Genomic DNA, 20,495 nt, shown 5'->3' with positions numbered 1-20,495 from the left:
TTGTTAAGTTTTAAAGTATCCTATTTTCTCCCCCCAATATTTTCTTGTTCCCATCTTTTTGTAAACTGCTTTGAGGGTTGTTGTTGTTTACAATCAAGTATTGTATATATTTTATTAGATGAATAAATAGAATAGTACCTGAAATCACACAAATTAATCAGGCTCGCTCTCAACTCTTGTGTATATATTTACACACACTGTTAGTTGACAGCACAAATCAGGCTCTTGATTTATCAGGACCAACCATAGACTTTATAAGTAGGTCCTAAGAACTGATTCAGCTGACTGAACATCATCCAAGGTTGCAGGTTTGATCCCCGTAATGGGCAGGTGCATATTCCTACTTTGCAGGGGGTCGGACTCGATGATCCCCAGCATTCCTTCCAACTCTGATTCTATTATCAGTTGCCTGGACAAAAAACTTAATGCCTTTATTTCCAAGAAGCCACCTGTTTTTCATTGGCATATTACATTGCTTGGTTCATATGATGCTGAGGAACTGAATATTGTTATGACTGAAATTAGAAGTACATTAGTCATGGTGACAGCCTTCCTGGTAAAGAAAGTTTGGTTTAAGAAAGGGGATATCCTGAATTGCAACCTGTTCCTCAAGTTGTCCATTACCGTGTGTATATTCTAAGGAAAACAGATGCTTTCTCCTGCTACTGAAGTTCAGGCCACAAATCCAAGGTAATTTCGGATTTCACTTTTGGTGCATGCAAAATTCTACTTCGCTCACTTGAAATGGATAACTCAGGATTTGAACTGCATGAAGAAACACTTCCAAGTCCCTCAGTCAAAATGGAGAGGAAAAAACAAGAACACCCAGTAAGTTGCTGTTGTGAAATAACGAGAGAGCTGATCTGAAGCTGTATGCTCAGATCTGGAAACTTGCTACAAAATGTATAGAAAATGTATAGAAAATCTTGAGAATGTGCTTCCATGCTTCATCCAGCACCTCTAGCTATAAACAAGTAAGTATTAGCAGGTTGCCTAGGACTTGAACTGCATTTTTAAAAATCTGCTAATAAAAAATGTTTTTTTTAAAAAAAAATCCAGCAACAGCTGAGTTAAAAACACAGAGTAGGAGATTTTTGTTTTTGAAAATGAGCTCAACAGGCCCAGCAAGAGTAATCCAATGGTAGAATTTTTTCTATGTGCAGTCTAATCTGTAGGCAGCACTTGGAAGTTTGTACCACCCACCAAAAGGTTGATGTTGGCAGCCATAGGTGGAGAACCTGTGGCTCTCAGGATAATACTGGATGCCAACTCATCATCTCTGGTCTTTGACCTTGCTGTCTGGGGATGATGTGCAAATCTAGTTGGCTTCTGTTCATGGAATGGGGGAGTGCCATCTTGTTCTTTGTTTCAGGCTGGATCTCCTGATGGTAGTTGGTGTCCAACAACTTGGTTTGGGGTTCTCACTGTGTTGTAGCCTCTGAGGCAAGCAGAAGAAACAGAATCCATGTTGTCTCTCTGCCTTTTCAGCATTGTCAGAATGGACAGTCTTATATGAACAAAGGAAGCAGTCTTATTCCAAGTCAGACCATCGTGGAGGGTTGCTATCTTTGGGTGCAGAAACAAGAAAAGCCTGGTCATATAATCTGGTACAAATTTGGTACACACAGAAGGAGGAACATTGGGGGGATATGTCAGGTTGACTGCTGAGAGCAAAAGAAGTGGTGTTTTTATCCTTTAATCTCTTTCTCCACTACTGATCATTGAGGAGAAATAAAGAATTGCAAGGAGATTTATAGCTTTCTTCAGTGTACTATGGGTACACTTGTCTTATCTGTCCACAAGAAGTGAAATGTCCATTTTGTAAATGGCTGCTAGTTATTTCAAAGTGGGGAAAGGATAGAAATTAAAGACCAGTGCTCGGAATGAACTAGTTTGTTTCAACAAACTTCACTGAATTAGTTCAAAAATCTCTGAACTACACCTGCAAGTAGTTCCCATAATTGTTGGGTGAAGGGAATGAGAAGTTGGTTTTGGGGTAGAACTTTGAATGCTTTCAAGTTCATTCTCTTACATTTTTTAAACCCTTAGAGTAGTGGTTTTCAACCAGTGTACCGTGGCACCCTAGGGTGCCTTGAATGATGGTCAGGGGTGCAGCAGGCAACACTGTCTTCTGTCCCTATTTCCTTCCTTCCCTCCTTTGATGCCCTCTCGCGTCTCTGCCTCCCAAAGGCTTGCACATCCATTTATTGTAATAGCCCTGGCTATGAACTCCACAGGCGAATGGTGCCCCTGCGAGGCACCTCTGTTTGGGGTCGGGGGGGCAGCTCAGACCAGCGATGGCAACAGCAGCTGCCCTCAGGACTTCCAAGGAAGAGGGGAGAGGAGAGGAGAGAAGGAACACTCCACAAGGGAGGGTGTTTCAAAAAGGGTGAGAGGCTGCTAGCTCTGCAGGCAAGGGGTGACGAAACAGGCCCACAGAGGTGCCACAGAAATATTGTAATTGGTTAAGGGAGCTGTGGACTCAAAAAGGTTGAAAACCTCTGCCCTAGAGTCTTCAGACCTTTAAGCTTAAATATAATGATAGCTGGAAAAAATAATTAAGCAATTCACCATTTAATGATCATTATTCCATATTTATACCCCGCTTTTCCCCTGACAGGACTTGAACTACGTATTTATTAATTTATATCTCAACTCTACTCCCAAAGGAGCCTGGGGCAGAAAACAACAAGTGATAAAACAACACCTTAAAAATGAGAACTTTTTTTAAAAGAGATAACTTTCCAGGTTCTGTTAAGGAGATGGTTAGGATCAATATTTGCCATGCCTCCAGTTACTGTAGGTCTGTATGTGGGGTCAGGTTAGACCACATTACATTTGCTGTGCCCCAGAGAGGCATCAAGAACTGAGCTCATCCGTTTCTGCATAGCCCCATCCTTGAATCCGTCTTTCTCATGCTGGAATGTGACAAAAAAGGACAAGCACTTATGAACTTGGTTTTTAAATATGGCAGTGATAATTGTGTCTGCGTTATGTTGTTCTGAATAATAGTGACTTCCCCAAGGTAACCAGGATGCTCTGTGCAAAACTACTGCACAATTATGAATTAACTAATATTGATTTGTTAACTTCCTCGGGCATTTTCCCGGTTAGCTTAAGCAACTTTGGTTAGGACAACTTTTTGTAAGCAGAAGTAAGGGAAGAATAGTTGAAAGAGGAAGTTTTCCTGGCTGAGCAGATAAAAACCAGCAAATTATTCTCCACAAACTTCTAAAAAAAAAACCAGAACCTTTCAACATTGCAGTAATCAAAGGCAAAAATTGCCAGTTGCTACAATGACAATATTAACAAGCTGGGTCACTTCTGAAGTTATCAATTGCTTTTCCCCCTAGTTGGAGCTATTCTGCTTTGAAAATAGACAGAGCTGAAATAACAACCTAAAATTCAACTGATGAGGCTTTTACTTGCATGGAAATGCAGTGAGAGGAAAGCTGAATTTCTACCAGTCAGGTAGATAGTAAAGGTACAGGTTCCTAGCTACAAAAAAGGCAGCAACTCTAGTGCAACCTAAGATAGGTATAAACTGATCATGTATGCATGTGATAAGATACTAAGCTCAGATGAAAATGGCAAATGATGGGGTATTATGGGAGGTTCCTCCCCAGCTCAGGAGCTCCCTTACTCTTTGTCATAGCACAAACCCTACCATTTCCCAGAGTTACATAAGACTATATATATATATATATATATGCAGGTTTTGGTGTCCTCGGGTGTCTTCCCGTGTAAAAGTTGGGGTGTCTAGGCGACGTTTCGACGAGGTCTCACTCGTCATCTTCAGGCTGGTGCTTTCGGCTTCTTGTTACTGGAACAGAGCGGGATCTCAATGTTTGAGTTCCTATAAATACTGTAGAGGGGGTGTGGTGTCTAGCCTCCAATGTTCTGGGCAGAGAGGAAGTTCCCAGGCTAGTGTGCCTTTTCTTCTTTTGTTCCTTAATTACTTGAGAGATACCTTGAGTGATTTCTTGAGTGATATCCTGAGTACCACTTAGGTGGGTCATTAGGTGTGGATTAGTTGCTAAAGTCTTTGTGTCTTGACCTCTTGAACTTTGTGAAGAGTTTTCCTGAGAAGATGGCTGTATTGCACTTAGTTGTGCTTTGGCTTGGCTTCGTGTATAGGGGCGAGCTGTGGTTTTGTGGCTTGTGTCAGCCAGATCTGTGTAGGGATTGCAGGGGGGTGCAGCATCCGGAGGTGCCACCATGGATTGGCTACTGGATGGTGTCAGTAATTCATCTGTGGAGAGGGTCTGGGTTTGGGTCTGGTGTGGTTGATTGGTGTTGGCGTTCTGTGTGCCTCTGGATCTGGTGTCAGTTTTTGTGGGGAGGGCTAATTTCCAGATGTCTGGCAAGCGGGATGTGTCGTCACGCTTGTTCATGTTGTGAGGGTGTTTCTCTATCTCGATGGCTTCCATGATTATTCTCTTGTGGTGATGTTCCGTGTTAAAGAGCAAAAAAAAACCTGATGGCTCCCTAGGACACACTATCTACCAGAAAAAAACACACACCAACCGCTACTTACATGCACAATCACACCACCACCCTGCACAAATAAACTCCGTAGCCAAGACTCTCATCTCCAGAACCAAACGCCTGGCTGACAAAGACCACTTGACAACTGAGTTACAGAATCTCTCAAATGTGTTAATTGCCAATGGATACCAGCAAAACAGGATTACGAAGCTAATCCAAAAGGAAACACCCCCCAAAAACCAAGACACAGAAGAAAACAATGGCATGGCCCTCCTTCCTTATATCAAGGGCACTACAGATAAAATTAGCAAAATCCTCCATAAACACAATATCAAAACAGCCTTTTGCACCAACCAAAAAATAGCCAATATCCTCAGAAACCCCAAGGATAAAATCCAGTTGGAAAACCAAGGGATCTATGAAATACCCTGCAAAGTCTGCCCAGCCACGTACATTGGACAAACAAACAGACGAATAAATGCACGTATCGCAGAACACAAGAATGCCGTCAAAAAAGAAGAAAAAACTTCCTCTCTTTTCCAACACATGAAAGAAACAGGACACGAAATTAATTTTGCAGATTCCAAATTGCTCTTTAACACGGAACATCACCACAAGAGAATAATCATGGAAGCCATCGAGATAGAGAAACACCCTCACAACATGAACAAGCGTGACGACACATCCCGCTTGCCAGACATCTGGAAATTAGCCCTCCCCACAAAAACTGACACCAGATCCAGAGGCACACAGAACGCCAACACCAATCAACCACACCAGACCCAAACCCAGACCCTCTCCACAGATGAATTACTGACACCATCCAGTAGCCAATCCATGGTGGCACCTCCGGATGCTGCACCCCCCTGCAATCCCTACACAGATCTGGCTGACACAAGCCACAAAACCACAGCTCGCCCCTATACACGAAGCCAAGCCAAAGCACAACTAAGTGCAATACAGCCATCTTCTCAGGAAAACTCTTCACAAAGTTCAAGAGGTCAAGACACAAAGACTTTAGCAACTAATCCACACCTAATGACCCACCTAAGTGGTACTCAGGATATCACTCAAGAAATCACTCAAGGTATCTCTCAAGTAATTAAGGAACAAAAGAAGAAAAGGCACACTAGCCTGGGAACTTCCTCTCTGCCCAGAACATTGGAGGCTAGACACCACACCCCCTCTACAGTATTTATAGGAACTCAAACATTGAGATCCCGCTCTGTTCCAGTAACAAGAAGCCGAAAGCACCAGCCTGAAGATGACGAGTGAGACCTCGTCGAAACGTCGCCTAGACACCCCAACTTTTACACGGGAAGACACCCGAGGACACCAAAACCTGCATTCCTGTACCCGTGAAAATCTACGAAAGCATATATATATATATATATATATATAGGAGGAGGGCCTTTAGAGACCACGACATACGTAGTCTCTGTAATAGTCGCTTTTAGAACTGACGGGGAGTTGGATGTTCTGTGTATTGCACTAGACAGATAATCCCTTCATGCACACACATAAAACCCCTACTCTTTACACATATACACAAACATACCTTGGAGGCATGCTCCCCCACCCCTTCTCCACTGACAAGTGTGACGTTAACATATGAGAGTGCTGGAGGTGAAATAGTTAAACAGGTTACCCAATCAGGACCCAGGGGGTGGAGTCAGAGGGACTATAAAACCAGCTCTGGGAGGGGCGAAGGGGGGAGTTCGTTGAGGAGTTTGTTGGGAGTTGGGTGGTTGGTTGGAGTGGGAGTGAATTGGGATAAAGTTTGGGGGTAGGTTGAGTTAGTGTAGCGAAATAAGCTGAGTCAGGAACAGTTAGTAGCTAGGAAGACAAGTAAATATCTGACAGGTGGTTTAGTGAGTGAGAGCAGGAAGCAGAAGTTATAGGTCTGGACAGGCACCCCATGAATGTAATTGACTGATACTGTTTATGAAACCACATGCTTGTTAAACTGCAATAAATAAACAAAAGTTTATGTTCCAATTTAACCCTGACTGGACTCAGTATTGTCCCAGGTAGGGCCTGGGTGGTGGCAGCGAGAAATAAAGTGGTGGCACAGGGATCAATAGACGCTGAAATGTCCGGGGACCCTGTGTGATCGCCACAACAACCACCAGGAAAACAGGATTGGAGGCAAGTCCCTGCTGTTTGTACGTGCACTCAGTGGGAAACCTTAGATTGTGCTGAACTGTGTGTGAAATAGCTCCAAGAGTTACGAGATACGTAGCAGCCAGGCATGTGATGTGTTGAGACCCCTATGAAGCGACCAGTAACAGCTAATAGTTCATAGCCAAAGTGATTATTTCTGACAACTCCAATATGCGAGTCACATCTTTAGGGCTTCACCGAATGGCCTCATCTCAAAACTGAATGACCAAGGAGGTCATCTATGTCCCTAACACTGTGAATTTTCAGAATTGATAGTCAACGTTTTTGCTGCCCTGGAGAAGCCTACATGCCACCTTCATGAGCCAATCTCGGCCCCACCTGGAGAAGCTAGGAATTGAATCTGCGGTCTTCTGCATGCAAGCCAGTTGCTCTACTATTGAGCTACAGACCTTCTGCATTGTGAAGTTATAGTGTTTTATCCATAAGCTTGTCATGTGCTCCCAAAGGTTGCCGGTACAGCAGCTTACACAGGCCTGGAGAGGCAATGTCCTGTTTTGCCAGTTCTATAAAAATGGCTACTAATTATTCCTCTTTGTTTCTTTGTTTATCGGGGGAGAAAAATTGCCGCTGGTCCCTGCTCAACATCTTTCTGGTCTGCCTCTTGGCCTGCGCCATCACCACTGTCTTAGGGGTGCTGGTTTTGTCTCTGGTCTATACCGCCAACACCGGCTTCAAACCAAAATACGATGACAGCACAGAAAAGCGTAGAGCTGCTTTTCCGGGAACATCAATAGTAACATCTGCCCAGGTGGACCCCAAGTTCCAGTTTCTCCACCAGCTTGCAAAAGCCAAGGTAGAATTTGACCGTATCCTGTTTTGTTTTTATTTATTTATTTAAGGCGTTTATATGCTGCTTAATCGTTAGTATTTCTAAGTGGCGTACAAGGAACCAGGCGCCACGCAGAGAACAAAAAACGAAAAAGCTGTGCAAAACTTGAACTGCCTTCAAATAACTGCTGGAGTGGGAAAGTCTTTTTTGTCATGTGCCTGAAGTTCAGCCAGGAGGCTGCCGTTATGATCTCAATCGGGCGTGTGCTCCACAGGCTTGGGCCCACAACACTAAAAGCCCAGCCGGTATATATTTCACATAAGAGGCTGTGGACTGTCCTTCATTGGAGAGGTTGGATCGTCATCTGTCATGGATGCTTTAGTTGAGATTCCTGCATGACTCTTGGGGGTCCCTTCCAACTTTGTGATTCTATGAATAAGGACCTTAATGATTATTTTGTCCATGGGGTTGCTAAGAAGTAGTAGCCTCCAGCTTCCATCATCACTCACGAATGTCCTTGCTGGCTGAGGCTTTGGGGTCTTGAAGTTCAGCAGCAGCTGGAGGACACAAAGTTGGCTAGTGTTGCTCTAATGAGATCCAGCTCCGAGGGCCTTCTGGCGGTTCCCTCACTGCGAGAAGGGAGGTTACAGGGAACCAGGGAGAGGACCTTCTCATTAGTGGCGCCCACCCTGAGGAACACCCTCCCACCAGTTGTCAGGGAAATAAACAACTATCTGACTTTTAGAAGACATCTGAAGGCAGCCTTGTTTAGAGAAGTTTTTAGTGTTTGATGTCTTATCGTGTTTTTAATATAACTTCACTGGATAATAGACTTTTTATGCAGTTCTTGATGTCCCAAGTATTACCCTTTCCAGAAGCATGAGTTCCCGGGCGGTACCATTCAGTGGTCGAGATTCCGGAAAAACGCCAATGAGTACCAGAACAAGGAAGAGATGGAGTTTGGAAGAAGCATCAATGCTCAGCGCTCCAAAATGACGTTTGGAACTTTGCGGATTAAGAGCAAAGGACTGCGTGCACCACACTGGCATTTCAATGCCAATGAGCATGGCTACCTCTTAAAGGTACTTTTGGGGTTATCTTAAAATTGTCTTTACCCAACCTTTCTAGTGGATAGAACCTGAGAATGGCTATAGAATTAGGATGGCGGTTTTGTTTTTATGTCATCTTTGGGTGCCCTCCAAATTTATGATTTTATATCTAAAATTGCATTCTGCAGAGGAGTCTTTTTGTTAAGTTAATGGCCCAAGCCATGTCTGTTAAGTATCTCTTTGCATGACTAAGGAGTAAAGGAGACTAGCTGCCATGGAAGTTACTGGATGTTTCCAGAAGCCGGACAGGCCTCCCTCCTTCCTCTGGTTGGAGGTTATGTCACTGGTGGGTTTAAGAGAGAATAGACCAGGGTGAGTCGTATGTGGAGTAAACACAAAGGCTTAACTTGCTCTCTGTGTGCTGAATCCAGAGCTATGGCCTTGGGAAACCCATAAGAAAACTAATGGGAAAAGCAAAATCAGTTGGGTTATCGGTGCTGTGAGCTTGTAATGTATAGGCATGTAAATAAAGTCACACATCACAAAGACATTGCCATCTCTGATGTCCTTCATTCGAAGGAAACCAAACCTGAGGTATGGCTGGGGCAACCCAATCAGATGGGTGTGGTATAGAAATACAGTGGTGCCCCGCAAGACGAATGCCTCGCTAAACGAAAAACCCGCAAGACGAAAGGGTTTTCCGATTTTTAGCGGCTTCGCAAGACGAATTTCCCTATGGGCTTGCTTTGCAAGACGAAAGCCCATAGGGAAATCTCCGGGGACAGCGGGGAAGCGCAGCGCGCCTTCTCCTCTGTTCCCGGACCTGTCCTAAGGCTTGCGGTGGGAGGTCCGGGAACAGAGGAGAAGGCGCGAAGCGCTTCTCCTCTGTTCCCGGGGCTTGCGGTGGGAGGAGGGTTTTTCCTTCCCACCGCCAACTTTCAGAACAGCATTCTGAATGTTGGCGGTGGGGAGGAAAGCCCTCCTCCCACCGCAAGCCTTCAGGACAGGTCCGGGAACAGAGGGGAAGGTGCGCAGCGCTTCTCCTCTGTTCCAGGACCTGTCTTGAAGACTTGCGGTGGGAGGAAGGTTTTCCTCCTCACCGCCAACATTCAGAAGGCTGTTCTGAAGGCTGGCGGTGGGAAGAAAAGCCCTTCTCCCCCGCCAGCCTTCAGAAGAGTTCCCGCCTAGGCTGCGGATAGCAGCCTGTTGCCCCGCGTGAGGGGCGCTCTGCTTAAGAGCGTCCCTCGCGCGGGGCAGCAGGCTGCTATCCGCAGCTTGGAGAGCCCTGCGGGGAAGTCCTGCAGGGCTCCCCAAGCTGCAGATGTCTGCCCCGGCGAGGGGCGCTCTGCTTCTGCTCTCCGCAGCCTAGGCACCCCTGCGGGAACTCTTCTGAAGGCTGGCGGCAGGAGAAGGGCTTTTCTTCCCACCACCAGCCTTCAGAAGGCTGTTCTGAAGGCTGGCGGTGGGGAGAAAAGTCCTTCTCCCCCCGCCAGCCTTCAGAAGAGGTCCAGGGACAGACTGTCCCTGGACCTGGTCTGAAGGCGGTCTCCATAGGAACGCATTAATTGATTTTCAATGCATTCCTATGGGAAACCGTGCTTCGCAAGACGAAAAACTCGCAAGAAGAAAAAACTTGCGGAACGAATTAATTTCGTCTTGCGAGGCACCACTGTAATAAAATTGTTGTTATTATGTGTCAGCAACCCTGCAATCTCTCACTGGTCAGGGATTGGGGTGTGTGTAGCTGTATAAAATGTAGCCAATGGCAGTGGCAGGGTATGGAGGCACCCTATTTGGAGAAGGAGGCACGAGGGCTCTGGCATAGTCCTAGAGCCTTCCCACATCCTTCCCAAGGTTGGGGAAAGGACTAACTCGGCTTTGGGAAGAAGACAGGAGGAGGATTCCAGGATGGCGAATAGATCGCCGGTGTCCCTGATCAAGAATTCTGGTGCAGAAGACTGATTGATACATTTTAATAGTCTATAGTTGCCCCAGCCATTCTGGGCGGCTTCCAACACTCATAAAACATAATAAAACATTGGTGCTTCATTCTCTACACTGCTCTGATGCCCCATGGTAGTGTTGTAGTGATGGCACTGGATTTCTGCCTTCTTAACTTGATTTGCAAAGACTAGTCCTCTCTCCACCTGTGTTTTTCAGGGCACTGCATGGATTGGGGTTGTCGATGCTGGTGGAAATACCGTAACCACGTACAACGTCACAGCGGGCCAGGTCATTTTCTTCCCCCGAAACACGGTGCATTGGCTCAAGAACGTAGGTACAGAAGACTGTCTGTTCTTGCTGTTCTTCACAACCCATGAAGAGCTTCAAACTCTGGATCTGGATGATACGTTTTTCTTAACACCTGAAGACATAGCAGCAAGATCACTAAAGGTCTGTACAATATAAACTCCTTAGTGCTAGATCAAAACAAATCTGTGGGGGGGAAACTGATTGCTGTTCAGCACTAAACTACAGGTTTCCCCAGGGGGAAAAGGTCAGGCAACCAAATGTGTGGATAAGCCCTGAGATGTTTCTTTTCCTGATGCTACACTTGAATGCAGCTGTATTGTGAAAATCTTTGTAAGCTGTTTTAAGAGCCAATTGGGACTATGACATGGGGTATGGGCCCCTCCAGATAGCCTTTTACTTATGCATTTATGATTGTTCATGCATACAATAGCTACTGGGGTGGTCCACTTTCCATACAAATTGCACCTGCAGAGGTTTTTGGGCAGCCCCCCCCACTTCATTTCCAAACAGCAAAGTCCATTTCCTACTGAAATTCTGCAACTTTTCTTACCATGAATTGTTCTGGGATGTGGGTGTTCTTTTTTGGTCCCCTTTTTGTTGTGCTTCAGCCCCTCTAGAAAGCAGTTATGTGGCCTCATTGGGGAAGCTTCTCAGAACAACTAATAAAGCAGAATATGCCCACCACTAATGCACAGGATGTTTTAATTTTTATTTTTTTAAGAAGCCTTTAAAGTATTTCACTTGTTCTTGAAAATTTGGTTCCCACCCCCCTTCCCATCTCTTTTAGGGCTAAAACTGTCAGTTTGCATTTCTTAGTGCAGAAAATACTGATCTGATGTGTAGAGGTCTTTCCTATTCTACTTAATTCAAGAAGCTTCTATAAGCTTCTCTGTGTGAAAGAAACAAGCAGAAGGTTCCTGATGTTTGGGTTATTCCTTCAGAGAAGCTGAGTACAGCTGGTTTAAACTGGTTCTGTTATCTCTTTCTGTCAAGATCATGCTGACTGTAAGAGTGAGGTCAGAAGGAGCCTGGGTCTCACTCTCTGTTTCCGTCTCTCTTTCTTTCTGGTGTGGTGTTCTGTATGCTTAGTGTTTTAGACTTACTATAAGTTATTGTAAGTTTAAGCTAAGTCTGATGAAACTGGATTTTTTATAGACAGTGTCAATCCTGAATGTATTGGATTTGTGACCATTATGCTCATTTGCCTTCAGTAGCAGTAAGACTCCGCTGGATGAAATATTAATTGCCTCTGATCTAGTTTTTGGGAATCCTGCAACGTGTTTAAGTTGTTACTCTGCTAACTACACATTGGAATCTGCTCTGGATCAATATTGAGTAGAATTTCAGTGACAAAAACAAACTCCTCTAGCTGGAGCTCCTTTAAGTCACTGCTGCTGAGAAGCTAAATGCAACGTTTGCTGCATGTTTTCTAGCCTCAAGGTGGAGTGGCCTTCATCAGGTCTTTCCAGAAGCAAGCAGAAGACCAAGCCGTCAACCTTCCTCCAAACCTAGCAGAGCTCGTTCAGAATCCCAACTACCAGCAGTCCGAAGACCCGCTTGTGTGGCGGTACTTCTTTGACCTCAAAGGTACTTCAGAGAAAGCTGAGATGGCGTTAGCTGGGACCTTTGTTTCCTGACAGTTAGCAATGTGGGTCACTTCAGCAAAGGGAGCAGAGGCAATAGAGGACCAGCTTCATCACCACCACCTTAGGAACATTCTCCTGGGCTTCTGATGCAGCAAGGAGCCAGTGGCATCCACTTGCTACCCAAGATGTTTCCAGACATTCTCAGAGACCCAGCCAGGAAAGGATTGCCCAGAAGCAATGGTGGAATCTATCTCTGGTTCCACAGTTCATTCCAGAGCATAGGCAAAGCTGGATACAGAAACTCTGCTGTCTGCAAAACCAAGCAGCTGAGCTTATTCCTAATTAAATGCCCATGGAGGAATCAAATATTCTCTTTTTAAAGCCTTGGTTTTGTAAAGAAACCCTCTTGGGTGGTAGGATTGGCACTCAGATAGGGTTATCATACATCCAAACATACCCGGAACATTGCAGTCAGAAGCAGTGTCTGGGTGGAAATTGGCAAAAACGTCCAGGAAAATCTGGACGTATGGTAACCCAGTGTTGTTTTTGCTGACTTCCCTTAAAAATAGCTCAAAATGTCAATTTTTATGTGTTCAGGTTTTCGCTTTTTGAAAAATGGCAGCCCTAACTCAGGACTCTCTTAGTAGTTCCACCACCCTTGGAACTTGGGAAGGGGTGGAGGAAGGCTGGGAAAGTGTATTCTCTTTCTTCCTAAGCTATGGAGTTTTGGCCTCACAGAAGTATGTCTGGCACTTCTATATCCAGAACATGTGGTGTGCTGCTAAGTGATGGCAAATGTCTCAGAACAGCAAGGATGGCTTAGCGAGCAATGTAAGCTAATAAATATTCTGTGATGATCACGAACTAGGTCTCCCTAGCTTGTCTGATGGTTGAGGATGCTGCGTTTGTCCTCCATTCAGGGTCAACTGAGTTCCGTTTCCCCGGGGGAATAATCCAGTTGGCTCGGTATGTGAAAGATGGAAAAGGCTTGAGTACGAATGAAAGAATTTACAGCGAGTTTCTCCATTCAGTAAGTATTGAGAGAAAAAGCGCTGCCTGTTATAGTGGATGAGATCATGGAGATCTGAGTCAAATGTTCCATTTGGGGAGCAGTGCAGAAACCCTGCCCACAGCCGTCTCTGCATGGGCTCAAACCACCAACCTTCTGGTTAACAGCCAGTTGCACTGACCCATGGAGCCACCTGAGATTTCTAACGTTGTTGGACTCCAATTCCCATCAGCCCCAGCCAGCATGGCCAGTGGTCAGGGATGATGGGAGTTGGAGTCCAACAAATCTGCAGTGCCTCCGGTTCCCAACCCCTGTTTTAATGCTTTGAGACATCCTCTTGTTATTTTGCACAACCTCACGTGCTCACGTGCTTTTGTTTGCTCTCCTTTCTCTCAGAAGGAAGATGCTCTTACTTTGGGGACACTCAGGATCTATAGCAATGGTCTACGGCAGCCTCACTTTCATTTCAATGCCAACGAGATGGGATACGTCATCAGTGGGTGTGGAAAGGTAGCTATTTAACTTAAACCACTGTGATGTAAACCGTTCTGAGTTTTCCTTGGGTAAGGAATAGGTGCTTAGCTATTCCCAGGAAGCAGAAACTCTCACAATATTGTTTTGACTCCTGCTGAAGACTTTCATTTCACCCCCCAGTTACACTCCAATACATAATCATTTTTTCTTCTGTTTCTGTCAGCCTCCCATCCCATTTTCCACTGTGGTTTTTTATCTCTCTGTAATGGTTATAGGGGTTGCTCGTGCATAAGTTGCCGCCACTCCTGGCTGGGTTACCTGGTTAAACCTTTTCTGTCTGGACAGCCCTTCACTTCGTGGCTGTTTCAGTCGCTAGCAGAATCCGTCAGTGGGCGTTTCTTGAACCTCTTCCAGCAAAGAAGTTCTTTGATGCCAAGTCTCCGCCTACTCTCCCTGCGTGGAAGTCTTCTGCGCAGGGTGGGTGTGGGCAGCGGAGGACCCGTGCTCTCCCCGCTGGTCTCCGGCGAGGAGTCCTGGAGCCCCCTCGCCGATTCCCCCATCTGCCCCCCTTTATCCCTGGTGTTACGCTGATTTCCTTCCCCAGCTGATGAGCTGCCTCTCTCCCTGCTGGGCCCTTCTCCAGCATCGCTTTGGAGCCTTGCCTCCGCCTCTAGCTCCGATGGCAGTTCCCTGACACTCTCCCTCTTTGCTGCACCTTGTCTTCTATCTCTTATACCATAGTTGTTTTTATTTCAGTAATCCTACCCAGGCATACAGTTTAGTTATGCATTTCCCCCCAGTTTTGCTGCTTTTTATCTGAGTTTTATCGGTGATTATTTTATGTATATTTGCTTTTTTAAGTTTTGCTGATTTAATCATGTTTTATTGGTGATGTTATTATGTACGTCAATTACGTGTGTTTTTTCTCCTTAAGCAGTTTATAAGCTTTTCTATAAAAGAAAAAGGTTATGAATATTTTCAAAGAAGAAATGCCAGCATTTTGGGCTGGCGGCAAGGAGGTTCCCGGGTTAGCCAACCTGGTGCCTTCAAGATAGTGAACTACAATTCCCATCAGCCACAGAAAACATAACTAGGATGATGGGAGTTGTAATCCAATATCGGGTAGTCACCCAGTGACTGTTGCTGGGTTAGGAGAATCAATCTGTTCCTAGCTCTGCTTCCTTCCAGTTTTCTGCAAGGCAGAGTTGGGAAAGAAATCTTGGAGCTCCGTAGCCTTGCACATCAGGTTGTCTACAAGTCCTGTCCTACGAGGAAGGCCACTCTCCTGTATCCATTGTGCTGCTCCTCCTGGTTCCTCCTGTCCCCTTACACAGCTTTATAACAGTATATGAGGGAGAAAAACATACCGTATTTTTCGTTTTATAAGACACACTTTTTCCCTCCTAAAAAGTAAGGGGAAATGTGTGTGCGTCTTATGGAGCGAATGCAGGCTGTGCAGCTATCCCAGAAGCCAGAACAGCAAGAGGGATTGCTGCGCTTCCTCTCGCTGTTCTAGCTTCTGGCTTAGCCGCAAGAAGCCTCTTCAGGGCAGGGGGAGCCTTCATCCCGCTGCCCTGAAGAGGCTGCGCAGCTATCCCAGAAGCCAGAACAGCGAGAGGGATCGCTGGGCTCCCTCACGCTGTTCTAGCTTCTGGCTTAGCTGCGCTCTGTCCCTTCCCCCACCTCCCGGAAAAGCCCCCAAGAGCTGCGCTACCTTTCACAAGCCGCATGGAGCATGTGTGTGGCTCTTGGGGGCTTTTCCACAGGGAGGGAGAAGGGCAACTCGTCAGTGATGGGCTGCCCTTTGCCCTCCTCAGGGAAAAGACTGCAAGTGCCACACACACACTCCACACAGCTCGTGAAAGGGAGCGCTGAGCAGAGCCTGGGATGCATACAGGCTCTGTTCAGTGCTCCCTTTAAAGAATATTTTTTTTCTTGCATTCCCCCTCTAAAAACTAGGTGCGGCTTATGGAGTGAAAAATACGGTAATTATCTGCTTTCTCTATACCAGGCCCATCCAACTACCAAGAGAATGAAATCTGCTCCCAATATAAAAAAACTGGCAGTGATCTACCCATTGTCATTGAGGAGTGACCACAGCTGTTGAAATTTTTGGGGGGAGACAAGAGTTGTTGAGCTTTTTTGGGGGGAGACAACTTCTATACAGGGGTATGACATCAATTGATAACCTGGAAAACTGCACGCAGCGCTAAAGCCGTACAACGTATTCAACATTGCAAAGCGATAGCGCCAAACTCCGCCCAGAGGGACAGAGCAAGGGGGGCAGGGGGCGGAGACATTCATTCCACAGTTCTTTTATTCCCGTGATCGACCATTATCAATGGGGGATCTACCTGTCGATCGCGGCCGACCAGTTGGACATGTCTGCTCTACACCATGAATAATGTCCTCTATCATGTCCCTCCCTTGTTCACCTTTTCTTGAAACTAAAAAGCCCCAGATGTGGTCGCATTTTTTCATAGGGGAATTGCTCTATCTTCTGGATCATTCTATTTTTCCCTTTTCTGAACCTTCGGCTCTGGGAGACATTACAGGCGCCTGGATTTGTGACATTTTTCATGAAGTCCTTTGAGAACCACAGATTCAGTTGGATGGGTGTTGGGGTATATTTCCTTGTTGGTGCATTCTCTCTCCAGGTGGGCATTATTGTTTCACCATCACTCACCACTGACTTCACCATTGGCGTTGGAGATGTCGTGTTTTTCCCCGTTGGAACCCAACACTACATCAAGAGCACATGCGACGAAGAGTTGCTTTTCATTTTGGCATTCAGCACTGCGAACCAGGTAGGAAATCTGTGCCTGACTTCCTAGGTAAACTGCCGGGCTAGATACAGTTAAGCCACTGTTAAGTCAGTGGAGTGAGTTATTGTGAACCACAATCAACGTTATAAAGGTTTTGCGGGACTGGGGAGAGAAAAAATACCATACATTACCGATGGGGAAGAAATTTAACTCAGTTCACATTTAAAGGCAAATCTGCCTAATTTGTGCTTTCTGAAGCAATACACCAAAAACCCAAACATCCATCCTTCAAAATTTGATTTTTTCTGAATTTTGCAATGCAGTTCACCAGCCAAGTAATGTGCATATACTAAAGTAGGTGTAAAAATACATATTAGTAATAAATAACATGGGAAAGCACATGATATTAGGTACACTGCTTTGCAAAAGCGCATAGCTAAGGTGCTAACAAAGATGTGACTATTCAGTGAAATTCTCACCAAAATACTGATGTATTTTCACGAGAACTTACAATTTATTTATTTATTTGCAAACCAATGTGGAAATGTAGAGAACTGAATGTAAGACTAGAAAAATTAGAAATGGAGAGAAACCAGCTGAAATTTGCCCATCTGTATTATACATGATTGTACATATTACATAAGATGGTAATTTTAATAGTTTGCCATGAAAAATGTGTGTGCGTTACTGTGAAACGAGAGTAAACTCCCCCTTCCCAATTCAAATGCTCTTGTGGTTGTTTTTTTTGTAGCTGCAAACCCTTGATATGGATGACTATTTCCACCGCACGCCAGACCATATACTAGCCCAGCTTTTCTTCAAAAAGCAGGACGAATTTAAGAAGATTCCACATTTTAATGAGGATCAGGCAATTAATCTACCGTAGCAGCTTCACTACATCAACGAAGAAGTCTGCATGAAACCACTTGTTATTAATAATGTTAATGCTGCCTTGGAAGAGTTTTTCGAGTTGTTATCTACTTCTTTATAAAGTAAACGGAGTCAGGGCTTGCATCGTGTTTTCCTAATAATAGTAATAGTAATAATGATAATAATAATTTATTTATACCCTGCCCATCTGGCTGGGTTTCCCCAGCCACTCTGGGCGGCTTTCAAGAAAAGATTAAAAATACATGAAAACATCAGTCATTAAAAACTTCCCTAAACAGGTCTGCCTTCAGATGTCTTCTAAACATCAGGTGGTTGTTTATTTCTTTGATATCTGATGGGAGGGCATTCCACAGGGCAGGCACCACTACCAAGAAGGCCCTCTGTGTAGTTCCCTGTAACCTGACTTCTCGCAGCGAGGGAACCGCCAGAAGGCCCTCGGAACTGGACCTCAGTATCTGGGCTGAACGATGGGGATGGAGACACTCCTTCATAATGTCAGCTTATTCTGTACATGACGGGCTACAATATAAGGCAAAGGAACTTATAAGAAGATGTGTACACGTTACCCTGCTGTCGTGGTTAGCTTGACCCTATCTCATACACAAGGGTTGCCAACATTTTTGGATTCAAGGGCCACATCTTGAGGCAGAAGAGTGGAGGAAGCGCCTAAACCTTGTGGGGAGGCATCGCCAGTGCAATTGTACCCATTGGCACTGTCTTGGCATTACCAGGATTATAGTGTATTCATCCAGATGTGAAGGAAAACCACATTTCTAGAACTTAGATAGCATGAATGAGAGCACTAAATGGAAGTGTTTTGACTTATGATCCGTTCCAAATGCAATGTAATAGTCACATAAATAAAACAAAACGAGAAGTTTTTGTGGTGAGGGAGCAGGTTGGGTCTTACATTGTCCTTCCTTTCATGAAAGGGCTTATTTCGTCTGCAGAAAGGGCGGCAACCCAGCAGAGACTCCTGTCGGTAGAAAGAAGAGGAATGAGAATTTTTGCTTTTTTCCCTGCTGGGCCACCTTCCACATTGTCCTGGAGGGTCTTCTCTATCCTCCAGAGCAAATTTTCAGGGAACTATAGGAGGAAGTAGGGATAATTTTAAGAATCTGCCTCAGCCCCAACCCCTTCTGACCTTGGGAGCCTTCCATGTAAAAGGTAAAGGTAAAGGGGTCCCTGACCATTAGGTCCAGTTGTGACTGACTCTGGGTTTGCGCGCTCATCTCGCTCTATAGGCCGGGGGAGCCGGCATTTGTCCGCAGACAGCTTCCGGGTCATGTGGCCAGCATGACTAAGCCGCTTCTGGCGAAACTAAACAGCACACGGAAATGCGTTTACCTTCCCGCCAAAGCGGTACCTATTTATCTACTTGCACTTTGACGTGCTTTTGAACTGCTAGGTTGGCAGGAGCAGGGACCGAAAAACGGGAGCTCACCCCGTCGCGGGGATTCGAACCGCCGACCTTCTGATCGGCAAGTCCTAGGCTCTGTGGTTTAACCCACAGCGCCACCTGCGTCCCTTGAGCCTTCCATGAGTTAAGTCCTAATCTTAGAAACTCTGCATCTAAGCCAGCGTATTTTTTCATCATTCCCGACTGAAGTTCCTCAATAATGGGGTTGGGATGGGGGAGAAACCCAACTGTTTGCATTTAATGGAGAATTTACCTCATCCGCACCCTTGCCTCCCAAAGTACATGAACTGAACTGGTGTGGAAATGTGGTAAGTTAAACTGATGATTGGAAAAAGGAGAACTGAGACAAATCAAAACTGACATATATTTGCTCATTCCTGCACTGAGGCAATAATTTCTCCTCAAATATATACATTCCTTTCCCCACTTTCAGATCCTCAAGCGAATGCTGTGAGCAAACTTTGGAAACAGCGCTGCAATTATTGTAATTTGAACAACACACTAGCTTTCTACTACATTGCAATTAGGTGGTGATTAGTTTTCATTTAGGGATGTGGAATTAACAGATGGCGAAATGTATTTGTGGGATGTGATCACATAGTAGTCACTCATTCGGGTTTTTCCTCATGCCCTGGGGGCATGACACTACAAAAATTGGCTGTAAGCCTGCAGCCCAATTCACCCTTACTTGGGAATAAGCCTCTATGACTTATCATGGGAGCAGAAGAATTTTCACCACTAGTTGTTGTTTAGTTGTGTCCAACTCTTCGTGACTCCATGGACCAGAGCATGCCAGGCACTCCTGTCTTCCACTGCCTCTCGCAGTTTGGTCAAACTCATGCTGGTAGCTTCGAGAACACTATCCAACCATCTCATCCTCTGTCGTCCCCTTCTCCTTGTGAACTCCATCTTTCCCAACATCAGGGTCTTTTCCAGGGAGTCTTCTCTTCTCATGAGGTGGCCAAAGTATTGGAGCCCCAGCTTCAGGATCTGTCCTTCCAGTGAGCACTCAGGGCTGATTTCTTTCAGAATGGATAGGTTTGATCTTCTTGCAGTCCATGGGACTCTCAAGAGTCTCCTCCAGCACCAGAATTCAAAAGCATCAAACATATTGAAGGGTAAGACCTTCAAAGTAAACTCTTTCACTTTATGTAATATGCGCAGAATATTGTTTTTAAGTGTTTGCAGATGCCAGCTGTTCCCAAGAACAATGCAATTCAAGGATTTCACTTAACAGGCAAGGATTTCACTTAACAGGTTTAGCCAGCAGGTGGCATCGTACATCAGTAAAGATCTGTATCTGTAAACTATTTAATGGAATAATTTGTCTAAGTAGGCAAAGGAAACATGGCAAGCCCAGGATAGCTATGGTTAAAATGTAAGCTATGGGAGGTTAAATAGCCTCAATGCATGCCACAACTCTGTTGAAGATTTAAGGCATAAAAGTCCTGGAAGAAAATATTGAGGCTGCAGAAAAGGCAAGGAGACCTTAGATACGCTTTTCCTCACAATGGCATCATGAAATGGACACAACACTTTACAGGGCTCAGAAATAGCTTCTGCCTGAAAGCTATTCCCCAAGAAACCAAGTTACAGTTTATACCAAG

The 20,495-nt window shown here is 45.2% G+C and overlaps 1 protein-coding gene across 2 annotated transcripts; it reads left to right on the top strand.

The window, feature by feature from the left end:
* Window positions 1-609: 609 nt before the first annotated feature.
* On the top strand, window positions 610-17,535 carry DYNAP (dynactin associated protein). 2 transcript variants are annotated; one of them, XM_083702839.1, is made up of 8 exons: window positions 610-828; window positions 8,317-8,523; window positions 10,651-10,884; window positions 12,177-12,330; window positions 13,250-13,359; window positions 13,735-13,848; window positions 16,470-16,619; window positions 17,329-17,535. In XM_083702839.1, exons 1-8 carry the CDS (start codon window positions 745-747, stop codon window positions 17,461-17,463), a joined length of 1,188 nt encoding a protein of 395 aa, XP_083558965.1. In that variant the 5' UTR covers window positions 610-744; the 3' UTR covers window positions 17,464-17,535. The 2 variants fall into 2 exon arrangements, with proteins under 2 accessions (XP_083558965.1, XP_083558964.1); XM_083702838.1 differs by lacking the exon at window positions 610-828 and adding an exon at window positions 7,147-7,465.
* The last annotated feature ends 2,960 nt before the right edge of the window (window positions 17,536-20,495 follow it).

Source organism: Podarcis gaigeae (assembly GCF_964106915.1).
Source record: "Podarcis gaigeae genome assembly, chromosome: 11".
NCBI classification, from domain to species: Eukaryota; Metazoa; Chordata; class Lepidosauria; order Squamata; family Lacertidae; genus Podarcis; species Podarcis gaigeae.
Note: the sequence above shows the minus strand (reverse complement) of the source record. Positions and strands in the feature narration are given on the sequence as shown.

Excerpts from the sequence above, each read along its gene's own strand:
- DYNAP (XM_083702838.1), top strand. The coding sequence starts at position 7,157 with ATGTCCTGTTTTGCCAGTTCTATAAAAATGGCTACTAATTATTCCTCT. Across the intron at positions 8,524-10,650 it reads AGCATGGCTACCTCTTAAAG|GGCACTGCATGGATTGGGGT; the intron begins GTACTTTTGGGG and ends TGTGTTTTTCAG. Across the intron at positions 10,885-12,176 it reads TAGCAGCAAGATCACTAAAG|CCTCAAGGTGGAGTGGCCTT; the intron begins GTCTGTACAATA and ends CATGTTTTCTAG.